At 41.0% G+C, this 13,954-nt stretch overlaps 1 protein-coding gene across 1 annotated transcript; it reads left to right on the top strand.

The window, feature by feature from the left end:
* The first annotated feature begins 307 nt into the window (after positions 1–307).
* LOC6034559 (UNC93-like protein) lies at positions 308–13,197 on the top strand. The gene is made up of 6 exons (XM_001844806.2): positions 308–789; positions 1,023–1,315; positions 11,612–12,024; positions 12,196–12,460; positions 12,619–12,781; positions 12,851–13,197. The coding sequence occupies exons 1-6, from the start codon at positions 503–505 to the stop codon at positions 12,933–12,935; spliced, it is 1,506 nt and encodes a 501-aa protein (XP_001844858.2). The 5' UTR covers positions 308–502; the 3' UTR covers positions 12,936–13,197.
* Positions 13,198–13,954: the final 757 nt, after the last annotated feature.

The raw sequence follows: 13,954 nt of genomic DNA, 5'->3' as shown, positions 1-13,954 counted from the left end.
AATATTACCATGATTTTTTTTTTCTGTGTACGCCGTTTTGCAAACATTGACAAATGCTCAAAAAGGTCATAACTTGTAAAACGACTTAGTAGGCGCTGAGAACTAACAAGCTAATCGAACGCTTCAAAGCAGTCGTGACCGTAGTTAAACGACTAAATAAAGGCAGACACGAGCCCATCTTGGTCACACCTCCCCAAGCCTAATGATCATTGCAGCTTATAATTTTTATCACAGCCGCCGCCGCGGGTAAACAAACTCCACGCTCAAATCTGGTGTTCTCGACGACGACGTCGTCGGTCCATTCACTCTCGATTTGCCTGGGAGACTGGTTTCGGTAACGATCACTCAGCGGAAACCAGTTTCTACGACTCTATTCGAGGGCCACCCTATTATTTCATTCATCGCGCTGCGACTGTTGATCGCCTACTTAGTTTCGATCGCGACACCGTTTTGATAGGAAGTGTTCTTGGGATAAAACTTTTGGAGTGCCTACTTGGATCCGATGGACAACGTGGAAGGCGAAAGCAACGGTTCCGCGGTGACCGCGCCGGCCACCGACAAGGAAAATGGCGTCGCGACGCCCCAGTTTGGACCGCGGGAAAACTACCGGATCATCAAGAACATTGCGATTTTGGGCTTTGCCTTCATGATCCACTTTACGGCGTTCCACGGAACGTCCAACCTGCAGAGTTCGGTCCACTCGGACGGGTCGCTCGGAGCGTTCACGCTGGCCTCCATCTACGGGTCGCTGATTCTGTCAAACATCTTTCTACCGGTTATGGTTATAAGGTAACATCAATCACATTCGCCAAAACGGCAACCGAAAAAACGGGTTTCCATGGCCTACTACTGACAACGTTTCGCGCACCGAAAGTGAATGCAAAATAAAACAATTTGCCAAGGGATTAAACCAGAGTGTTCTTGCAATCTGATCAAGGTTGCCGCTGACATTTGCATCTCACGATCCCAGCAACCCAGTTTTAATGTCGCCATGACACCAACAAAACTTCTATCCCAAACAGATGGCTGGGCTGCAAGTGGACAATCGTGGTGTCGTTCGTGGCGTACATGCCCTACCTGGCGGCCCAGTTCTATCCCCGGTTCTACACGCTCATTCCGGCCGGGCTGGCCGTCGGATTTGGCGGGGGGCCGCTGTGGTGCGCCAAGTGTACCTATCTGTCGGTGATTGCCGAGGCGTTCAGCGTCATCAAGCAGCGCAAGGTGAAAGCGGACTATCTGATCGTCAAGTTCTTTGGGCTGTTTTTCGTGTTCTACCAGTTGGCGCAGGTGCTCGGGAATTTGATCTCGTTCTCGGGTGAGTCAGAGGGTTTGGTTTTTGGGTGGTATCGTGTTGTGGTTGATTGGAGATGAGTAGAGAATACGAGAGGACAGTGTGAGAAACAGAAAATGAGAGAATAGAGTTATCTAAGCCCGATCTCACGCACACTAGCACGCCATTTGTTTTGCTGGCCGGTACAAAATTTAACCTCAATCTTTTTCGTGCACAGCAAAAAATCCGATGGTAAAAATGCACATCACCTTCGTCAAAATAAACACATAATATTACACACTGCATGCACATTTTTTGCAAATGCAAAAAAAAAGTTGCAGTCGACGGGATTCAAACCCAGCACCAACAGTAAGGACTGGCGCCTTAGCCCACTCGGCCATCAGACCGATGAAAAGTTGTACAGATAAACACATATATGAACTTTACATTTCGGTCAAGTAGGTTTCCCATACTGATGGGCTACATATTTAAGGGTGTAAAACCACATAAAATTGCATAAAATAATGCAATATTTATTTTACACCCAGGCCTTTTACACGCAGCTGGATTACTACTTTTTTAGCTCTGCACGCAATACATGCGCACGTAGATAACTCCATAGTTAACCAACATTCTCAAACTATGACATAATCGCAGCTTATGGGTGTATTTGGATGGATTTATGTTTACATGCAATTTTCAAAACATTCTGATTTTTTTCGTAAACCCAGTTTTAATCATGTATTCAGAAGAACTTTCAAAATTGGAAAGAGATTGGATGTTTTGTATGCACTTTGATTTTGTTTTTCTAAAGTAAGCTGAAATCCAGTACTAAACGAGGTGTGATCTTTACCACACGACTGCCAAAAAGATAAAAAGGACGATAAACGAATTAGTTCCAGTGATACGGTGAAAATGACTAATGGGGATGGATGTGTGGATATTCTGCTTCTTATGCGCAGGAAACTCAATTATTTTAGTTCGTTGATATGTTTTACAGTTGTGATACAGTTTTTATGAAACCCAAAAATGATATTAATTTCTCCAGCTATTTAAGAATGGTTTAATCATTAAAAGACCCAATGTCACCCCTTATGACGGTACAATTATTTTTGTCAAAAAATAATGATAGTTCTATCGTTATCGTCTGGACGATAACGATAATCTATCGTTATTTCGATAATTTTATCCGCAATAATCTTATCATCGATAACGGACGACAACTCATTTTAAATACATATCTAAAATTGTCTGAATCCAATCGGATCATGTTGTTTTTTTGAAGCTTCCACTTAGATTTTTTCTATAGTTTGGTAAGTTTCAAAGCATAAATACTCAAAAATAATGAAAATAATTTTTCAAATACCCAATTTTCATAATACGTAATATGGGTACCAAACCAAGCGAAATTTTGAATGGATTTTCAATTTATTAATTTTTTTGTAAAACACAAAATTTCAAAAATACTAAAATTTCCATAAATCGCAATATTGGTATAAAACGAAACAAACACTTTATTAATATTTTTTGGAAAGAACTCAAATTTTAACAAAATTTCGTATTGTTATAAGACACTCAAATTTTTATAATTTGCATTACGAAGCGAAATTTTGAATGTATTACCACCTTATTAGGCTAATGCAAATATTTTTCAAAGTAGGTAGGTAGGTTCAACATTTGAATGAAAAGGGTATTTTTAAAATGATTGATTGACAAAAACTTTTTTAAAGTATTTCTACCAGCTTTAATATTTTTTGAAAAATACTAAAATTTTGATGATTAGCAAGAAGCGATATTTTGTATGCATTTTTACTTTGTAAGAGTTTTTTTTTATGAAAAATTCAAATTTGCACAAAACATAGAAAATAAAGCTTGGATACCCATATTGCAAATATCTAGAGTTTTTTTAATTGGTCCTATAAACATATGAAACATAAAAGATTATAGGATCTTAAAAAACTCCAGATATTTTAAAATTTTGTTTTTTCGAACAAATGTGGTAATTTGTGAGAATTTGAGAATTTTACAAAAAAGACTTTAATAATTAAAAAAACATTCCAAATTTCGCTCCGTTTGATACCCATATTGCAAATTATGAAAAATTAAGTATTTGCAAAAATATGTTCATTTAAGTACTTTACATAAAAAATCTAATAATTTTCTGAAAATAAAGAGAATCATTCTGAATAAAATTGTTCAGCTCTAGTGCGTCCATTCCGGGAATTCCCGGGACAAAATTCCCGGATTTTTATCAAAGTCGGGAATTCCCGAATCCTGGGATTTTTTGTATTCTGTCCCGGGAATTCCAGAAATAGAAATAATAACAAATTTTGGTCTGGAAATTCAGATTTGGTTGTAGAAATAGATGAACAGTTGAATAAATAGTTATCGATAAAAATTTAAAGCAATAAAATTTGTATTCGGCAAATCAAAATGATTTAGCTTATTAGGGAAAATTGTTAAAATTTTAGTTAACAGATCCTTTAAATGTCCAGCGCTTTAAATATGTTCTGTTTACTTTTTAATATTGGTAAAAGACTTGGTATTATATTTACGTATAATAATGATTTTAAATTTGAAAAAAAATCACTTTAAATAATTTTTCATTAACCATCGCAATATTTCTGGGGCAAATCGGAACAAATGTATTTTTGCATAATGTTTTGAATGACTTCGGTTAAAACAGGAACAGAACAAAACAATTAGTACAATAATTTCCAGATTTATTGCTCTAGAATCTCCTATCTCACTGTTGTTCCGATTTTCCCCAGTTGCCGGTGGTAACTTAAAATTTTGTTTTATATTAAACATGAAATTCTTAACCTATCAAAAATTTTACATTGACTGGTATCATTTTATTTGTTGTCACCTCTTGCTTTTTTTTAAATTTTCAAAGAAATTTTTCAAGCTTTAGTCATGAAATATATTTATAAAAGACTTATTTAATTAGAACCACACTGGAAAAAAATATAGTTCATTTAAAATCCAAAGCACAACAAAGAACAAAACAAATCAATTTCTTTTAACCCGGGCATGGTCTTCGGGTCTATATGACCCAAGAGCATGATAAAAGTTATCGTAACTTTTGACCTTTGGCACTTACAAAGCTGAAATTTTATGACTTTGTGCATCTTACCAAGACACACATTTGAGCCAAAAATGGACTTCCGGTGGCCACCGGAAGTGCCCCCCAGAAAAAAAGTCACACTTATGGTACTCGGGTCTATATGACCCAGAAATGTTTTGGCTGCCAAAATTCGGAACCTTGACCGATTTTGGATGTCTTGGCCGCAAATGAAAGGTTAGAATGTCTACTTTGCGATTCCGACTGGCAGAACCGGTTTTGGGCACTGTGGCCACCGGGAACCTGCTACAACCGAAAAAAGTCCTTTTTGAGGCCCCGGCTTTGAGGACCTGTATCTCCGGAACGATAACACATAGCGGGTTGCTTCCAGTTGCATTTGACGGGTAATAACCTCAACTTTAAGCTCCCGTAGAGATGATTTGTCAAAAGTGGACACCGGTTCCGTTAACCCGGAACATCCGAAAAACATGATTTTTTCAGCTTTTGTTATAAAATCAACACATTAGTCAATTTTTTCAACCGGATTTTTTGTAAATCATTACATACGCACACTACATACTACCTCTGAATGTTTGGGATCGTTCCGGCCAACTGTGGCCAATCCGGAACCGGTTCCAGGGTACCACCAAAACGGTTCCAATAATGGTATCGCTAGAAACCCGTCATGTTGCATATCAAACTTCATGAAATTGAAAATTATGACCATCTGAAGTCATTCCGATATCCTCTGACCCACCCTGGTCACTCCGGAACCGGTTACCGGTGGCCACTGGGGGACACTTCCGGAGTATGCAGGGAAGCATATCATGCGACATATCAAACTTCATGAAATTGAAAATTATGACCATCTGAGGTCATGCCGATATCCTCTGACCCAACCTGGTCACTCCGGAACCGGTTACCGGAGGACACTGGGGAACACTGCCGGAGTATGCAAAGAACCCTACCATGCGACGTATCAAACTTCATGAAATAGAAAATTATGACCATCTAAGGACATGCCAATATCCTCTGACCCAACCTGGTCACGCCGGAATCGGTTACCGGTGGACACGGGGGGACACTTACGGAGTATGCAAGGAAGCATATCATGCGACATATCAAACTTCATGAAATATAAAATTATGACCATCTGAGGTCATGCCAATATCCTATGACCCAACCTGGTCACGCCGGAACCGGTTACCGGTGGCCACTGGGGGACACTTCCGGAGTATGCAGGGAAGCATATCATGCGACATATCAAACTTCATGAAATTGAAAATTATGACCTTCTGAAGTCATTCCGATATCCTCTGACCCACCCTGGTCACTCCGGAACCGGTTACCGGTGGCCACTGGGGGACACTGCCGGAGTATGCAAAGAACCCTACCATGCGACGTATCAAACTTCATGAAATAGAAAATTATGACCATCTAAGGACATGCCAATATCCTCTGACCCAACCTGGTCACGCCGGAATCGGTTACCGGTGGACACGGGGGGACACTTACGGAGTATGCAAGGAAGCATATCATGCGACATATCAAACTTCATGAAATATAAAATTATGACCATCTGAGGTCATGCCAATATCCTATGACCCAACCTGGTCACGCCGGAACCGGTTACCGGTGGCCACTGAGGGACACTTCCGGAGTATGCAGGGAAGCATATCATGCGACATATCAAACTTCATGAAATTGAAAATTATGACCATCTAAGGTCATGCCAATATCCTCTGACTCACCCTGGTCACGCCGGAACCGGTTACCGGTGGCCACTGGGGGACACTTCCGGAGTATGCAAAGAACCCTACCATGCGACGTATCAAACCTCATGAAATAGAAAATTATGACTATCAAAGGTCATGCCAATATCCTCTGACCCAACCTGGTCCCTCCGGAACCAGTTACCGGTGGACACGGGGGGACACTTACGGAGTATGCAAGGAAGCATATCATGCGACATATCAAACTTCATTAAATAGAAAATTATGACCATCTAAGGACATGCCAATATCCTCTGACCCAACCTGGTCACGCCGGAATCGGTTACCGGTGGACACGGGGGGACACTTACGGAGTATGCAAGGAAGCATATCATGCGACATATCAAACTTCATGAAATTGCAAATTATGACCATCTGAGGTCATGCCAATATCCTATGACCCAACCTGGTCACTCCGGAACCGGTTACCGGTGGCCACTGGGGACACTTCGGAGTATGCAAAGAACCCTACCATGCGACGTATCAAACCTCATGAAATAGAAAATTATGACTATCAAAGGTCATGCCAATATCCTCTGACCCAACCTGGTCCCTCCGGAACCAGTTACCGGTGGACACGGGGGGACACTTACGGAGTATGCAAGGAAGCATATCATGCGACATATCAAACTTCATTAAATAGAAAATTATGACCATCTAAGGACATGCCAATATCCTCTGACCCAACCTGGTCACGCCGGAATCGGTTACCGGTGGACACGGGGGGACACTTACGGAGTATGCAAGGAAGCATATCATGCGACATATCAAACTTCATGAAATATAAAATTATGACCATCTGAGGTCATGCCAATATCCTATGACCCAACCTGGTCACGCCGGAACCGGTTACCGGTGGCCACTGGGGGACACTTCCGGAGTATGCAGGGAAGCATATCATGCGACATATCAAACTTCATGAAATTGAAAATTATGACCATCTAAGGTCATGCCAATATCCTCTGACTCACCCTGGTCACGCCGGAACCGGTTACCGGTGGCCACTGGGGGACAATTCCGGAGTATGCAAGGAAGCATATCATGAGACATATCAAACTTCATGAAATTGCAAATTATGACCATCTGAGGTCATGCCAATATCCTATGACCCAACCTGGTCACTCCGGAACCGGTTACCGGTGGCCACTGGGGGACACTTCCGGAGTATGCAAAGAACCCTACCATGCGACGTATCAAACCTCATGAAATAGAAAATTATGACTATCAAAGGTCATGCCAATATCCTCTGACCCAACCTGGTCCCTCCGGAACCAGTTACCGGTGGACACGGGGGGACACTTACGGAGTATGCAAGGAAGCATATCATGCGACATATCAAACTTCATTAAATAGAAAATTATGACCATCTAAGGTCATGCCAATATCCTCTGACTCACCCTGGTCACGCCGGAACCGGTTACCGGTGGCCACTGGGGGACACTTCCGGAGTATGCAAAGAAGCATATCATGTGACGTATCAAACTTCATGAATTTGAAAATTATAACCATCTAAGGCGGTGGTCACCAAAATGCGGCCTGCGGGCCGTATGTGGCTAACCGAGGTCTTCTGTACGGCCTTCGGGATGGTTTTGAAATTATTTTGGAGTCCGGCCCACTTTGCGTTCTCATATGAAGTTCGCTAGAGAAATCATGAACTAAGTTTCTTTAAAAAGAAAAAATATGTTTTTTTTACGAAATAACCATAATTGATTTCTGATTTCTATAATATTTATAAGGTCATGGGAAGTATTAAACTAGTGGTGCCTTATTTTCCTGTAGATTTTATAAATTATAATGAATATGAAACATTCATTCCTTTAAAAATATAAAATTATGAATGTGATAGTGTGACAAAAACTTTGAGAAAAATTTATGAAGAATGTTGATTTTTTTTCAATTGATTATGTATAATTGGTGACAATTTCTAAGTTGTCAAAAATTTAGTTGTTTGTCAAAATTTCAATTTCAAACTATTCTACTCTACAACTTATTTTTTATTTATATTTTACATGTTGCCCACGACTCTGATCACTGATCTAAGGTCATGCCGATATCCTCTGACCCAACCTGGTCACTTCGTAACCGGTTACCGGTGCCAGTGGGGGACACTTCCGGAGAATTCAAGGAAACATATCACGCGACGTATCAAACATCATGAAATTAAAAATTATCATCATCTAAGGTCATGCCGATATCCTATGACCCAACTTGGTCACTCCAGAACCGGATACGGGTTGCCACTGGGGGCACTTCCGGAGGGTATGTAAGTTAGGTAATTTTGGAAGGTTCTACTAAATTTATCTACTACAGAAAATTAAAACCACCATCAATTAAATGGTTCCGGAATGGTAATCGGGCTCGGTTGTGTAGCTGCTAGTGTGATTGCGTCCACATTTCTTATGACGAGTAATGTGTCATCACGCCTTCTATCGGATGGGGAAGTAGAAGGTCGGTTCCAGCCTCAGTTGCTGTACGGTCATTTGATCATTCCAGTTTTCTCCCTGCTATAATTACAATCAACACTCCAAACCAAGCCTGCTCCGGTGGAGTCGCTGGCGGCGGTTGGACTCCCAATCCAAAGGTCGTCAGTCCGAACTCAGGGATGGAAGGTTCCTTGGAAAATGAAAAGGATTTGGTGCTCTCCCCATTAAAACCTTTTAAATCTTAGGTTCGAGAAGAAACTTCAAACTTGGTTCTTTGCATGTTTCACAAATTTCCTCCATTCCCAACCCATTTTCGGTTCCAAATTAATCAGGATGGGCCGGAGGACATCGCCACCAGAAATTGTCTCTCAGTGGCCAGGTTGGATTCAAAAACGTGGGCAAGACCTTTGGTGGTCATAATTTGCAATTTCATGAGGTTTGATATGTCTCATAATATGCTTCCTTGCATACTCCGGAATTGTCCCCCAGTGGCCACCGGTAACCGGTTCCGGCGTGACCAGGGTGAGTCAGAGGATATTGGTATGACCTCAGATGGTCATAATTTTCAATTTCATGAAGTTTGATATGTCGCATGATATGCTTCCTTGCATACTCCGTAAGTGTCCCCCCGTGTCCACCGGTAACCGATTCCGGCGTGACCAGGTTGGGTCATAGGATATTGGCATGACCTTAGATGGTCATAATTTTATATTTCATGAGGTTTGATACGTCGCATGATATGCTTCCTTGCATACTCCGTAAGTGTCCCCCCGTGTCCACCGGTAACCGATTCCGGCGTGACCAGGTTGGGTCATAGGATATTGGCATGACCTTAGATGGTCATAATTTTATATTTCATGAGGTTTGATACGTCGCATGGTAGGGTTCTTTGCATACTCCGGAAGTGTCCCCCAGTGGCCACCGGTAACCGGTTCCGGCGTGACCAGGTTGGGTCATAGGATATTGGCATGACCTTAGATGGTCATAATTTTATATTTCATGAAGTTTGATATGTCGCATGATATGCTTCCTTGCATACTCCGTAAGTGTCCCCCCGTGTCCACCGGTAACCGATTCCGGCGTGACCAGGTTGGGTCATAGGATATTGGCATGACCTTAGATGGTCATAATTTTATATTTCATGAGGTTTGATACGTCGCATGGTAGGGTTCTTTGCATACTCCGGCAGTGTTCCCCAGTGGCCACCGGTAACCGGTTCCGGAGTGACCAGGTTGGGTCAGAGGATATCGGCATGACCTCAGATGGTCATAATTTTCAATTTCAAGAAGTTTGATATGTCGCATGATATGTTTCCCTGCATACTCCGGAAGTGTCCCCCAGTGGCCACCTGTAACCGGTTCCGGCGTGACCAGGGTGAGTCAGAGGATATCGGAATGATCTCAGATGGTCATAATTTTCTATTTCATGAAGTTTGATACGTCGCATGGTATGCTTCCCTGCATACTCCGGCAGTGTCCCCCAGTGTCCTCCGGTAACCGGTTCCAGCGTGACCAGGTTGGGTCATAGGATATTGGCATGACCTCAGATGGTCATAATTTTCAATTTCATGAAGTTTGATATGTCGCATGGTAGGGTTCTTTGCATACTCCGGAAGTGTCCCCCAGTGGCCACCGGTAACCGGTTCCGGAGTGACCAGGTTGGGTCAGAGAATATCGGCATGACCTCAGATGGTCATTATTTTCAATTTCATGAAGTTTGATATGCAACATGACGGGTTTCTAGCGATACCATTATTGGAACCGTTTTGGTGGTACCCTGGAACCGGTTCCGGATTGGCCACAGTTGGCCGGAACGATCCCAAACATTCAGAGGTAGTATGTAGTGTGCGTATGTAATGATTTACAAAAATCCGGTTGAAAAATTGACTAATGTGTTGATTTTATAACAAAAGCTGAAAAAATCATGTTTTTCGGATGTTCCGGGTTAACGGAACCGGTGTCCACTTTTGACAAATCATCTCTACGGGAGCTTAAAGTTGAGGTTATTACCCGTCAAATGCAACTGGAAGCAACCCGCTATGTGTTATCGTTCCGGAGATACAGGTCCTCAAAGTCGGGGCCTCAAAAAGGACTTTTTTCGGTTGTAGCAGGTTCCCGGTGGCCACAGTGCCCAAAACCGGTTCTGCCAGTCGGAATCGCAAAGTAGACATTCTAACCTTTCATTTGCGCCCAAGACATCCAAAATCGGTCAAGATTCCGAATTTTGGCAGCCAAATACATTTCTGGGTCATATAGACCCGAGTACCATAAGTGTATGTACGAAACGAAGACCATGGCCAGGTTAATCTATTTTAAAACTGTTATCCTTGTTTTAATTGAAGTGTAGATTTTCACCAATAAATATTATTGAGCTAATTCTATGATATTTCAGCTCTTGTTATTTTTATGTCTCGATAAGACAAAGTGCAACATTTGAGCTCAGAATATTTATAAAATTCACATAGATCTGTGTAAAAAAAACTAATTTTAAAAGTCCTTATTTTTTAAATTAATCGACAATATTGAAAATTTAAACTTTGAAAAAAAGTTGTATTCTAACGAAATTTGTTTAAAATTTTAAAAGACTAAAATTACATATAAAGCAGTGTAAATCTGCCAAAATCCTTTTTCAACAATTTTCCAAAAAATCAATGGGTATAAAAATTGCTGGAAATTGAAACTATAGTTGAAACACTTGTAGAATTGATTGCAAATTATAAATATACATTTTTGATGTCTCCAGATTTTTCGGACTGATATTGAAGGAGCGACATAAATTTTGCAAAATGTAAAATGGAGTTTCCTACAATTTTTCAAAAGACATCGAAGTGCTAAATCGTCCTCCCACGGGGATGATAATTATGTAACACCCTAAAATTGGACCACCTTAATGCCCACCATAACTTAAGATGTCCCTACCCACTGAGAATTTTAGCTCGAGCCTCGAGTCGATCTGGCTTGAGATCGAGCTCAATCGAGTCGACGCTCGATCCAAAATTCTCAGTGGGTATCAACTCTACCATCAAAACATCAAATTATATCAATCAAAATAAAGTCTAAATCATAGTTTATTCATCACACAGTGCTCTCCTACGGCCAAGACGAACCCGCTTCGCACCTCAACTCCACCACAGCCTACTCGGTGGTCAACATTTCGGAAACCTGCGGCGCCAACTACGTCGCTCCGGTAGATCGCCAAAAGTCGCTTGCAAACGACACAAATCTGGACCTCCACCGACCAGATGCCACCAGACTGAACGTTCTTACGGGAATCTTCCTTGCTTGTATGGCCATTGCCAGTCTTTCCGTAGCGGTTGGTGTTGATTCGCTGAAGAGTTACAACCTTGGCAGGACGGGATCTGGGTCGGGAATCTCCGGGGTTAAGATGTTGGTGATAACGGTTAAGCAGTTGGCGAACAAGTACCAGATTTTATTGCTGCCAATTACAATGTTTATCGGAGTGGAGCAAGCATTCATTGCGGTTGATTTTACGGCGGTAAGATATTATAGATTTATGCAATAGTGGAAGGGTTTTACATCACTTTTTTATGGAAATTTTTCGCTCGATATTCCAGCGGAAAGGGAAATCGTAAATAATTTCCATAAGATCGTGACTTCAATCGAATTCCTGTTGCAATCGATTCAATTAATCAATTATTCCTCACAGTCTTTCGTGGCGTGTGGCCTCGGGATCAGTTACATCGGTTACGCAATGATCAGCTTTGGGCTGGCGAACGCCTTTGCCGCGGCCGTCACTCCGTACATCACGAAGCTGATTGGCCGCTTCCCGATGATCCTGGCGACGGCCGTTTTTCACTGCGCGCTGATTGTGTTCATGTTGCTGTGGAAACCAACCGACCAGTACTACGCCTACTCTATCATCGTAGCATGCTGGGGCCTGGCGGACGGCATTTGGCTGATTCAAATTAACGGTGAGTGGAAATTTTATAGCAAACTACCAGCAAAAGCATCGCCTACTTGTGCACCCTCTGTCGCGTCAAACACAAAACCTCACCGTAAAAGCTCGACTTTCCCCTTTTCGAAAGCGCCTACTGCGAACCGGTTCTGTTTTCCCTCTGTCCCGTTTCAGCTCTTAGCGGGATTTTGTTCCCCGGCAACGAGGAGGCTGCGTTCAGCAATTTCCGACTGTGGGAGGCCACCGGGTCGGTCATCATGTACGCAACCAGCCCGATCCTGTCGACCTTCACCAAGTTGGTGTGCATTCTGTGCGTGATGGTGATCGGGACGATTGGGTTAGTTGAAAGCATTTAATGTTAACATGTTTGAAATAATTAACGCTCAATAATTTCCTGATATTTCAGCTACACCAGCATCGAAGTGATGGAGTATAGAATCAAGCGTGGTGCGGCTGGGAAGCGATTCGAAATGATCCAGCAAACCAGTTAATGAAGGACGACGTGCAGAACGAGTATTTAAAATAAACCACCGATGAATGTTGTACGATTTGTTGCGTTTCGTTTCGTTACTTTTGCTGAATTAATTGATAAGATTTATTGCTTCGAGTTGAACTGAAACGATAAACAGTTAACGATACAAGTGCGACCGCTGTTTGCCTTGAATAAGTACCTTAAGTTCAAATTTAATAACCGAATCAGTGATGAAAGCGAAGTGTATTTCAGTACTGCCAAATAAATATGACGATTTTTTATATGATGCCGTTTTATTTTCAACGCATCGGTATATGCACTTCCAAACATTACATTTATCTTTACAATTATATCTAATACTTACAATCATAAAATATAAATACTCAATATTCTAATGATCTGAAGTATTTTCAAGCTAGCTTCTGTAAATAAACTAAAAAATATTTGTAACGGCCATAGTTAACTTTAATTTGAAACATTGAAAAATCGGATTCGATAAATATTTTCAAAGTGTCATGTTTTTCTCAATGAAAATTATTCGAATCTGATAACGGACCGCATTTTCAGATTTTTTGGACAATTTTACACTAAGAATAGTTAAAATCTATTTCCAAGTTGCATAGATCTAGGGTTTTTTTTCTCAAAATTTATTTTCCCTAAAAGAGCACTCAGCTAGCAAAATCTAAACGTAGAAATATGTACCCTCCCTGCAAAGGCTTATGAATTGATCTCAGTTGAAATGTAACATCCAACAAAAATGGTTATTTTTATGAAAAAAATCAAATTCTAATAAATTTTGATCAACTTAAAAAAAATCAAATAAATTAACCACAAATTGATATTAATTTAATAAAGAGTTAACCAATTTAGTTCAACAAATATTTCATTGCGAATTTGTCAAAAGAAACATCGAAAGTAACTTTACTGATCAATCTAACATAATAAGTTTAATTTGCACGTTTTTGCGTTGAAATTTGTGAGAAACACAGTGACTGTCAAAATCAACACCGTTTTTGAAACGACAAATTTCTTCAAAAA

The sequence above is a fragment of the Culex quinquefasciatus genome, chromosome 2, assembly GCF_015732765.1.
Source record: "Culex quinquefasciatus strain JHB chromosome 2, VPISU_Cqui_1.0_pri_paternal, whole genome shotgun sequence".
Lineage (NCBI taxonomy): Eukaryota > Metazoa > Arthropoda > Insecta > Diptera > Culicidae > Culex > Culex quinquefasciatus.
This window is presented reverse-complemented; position numbering and strand designations above follow the sequence as displayed.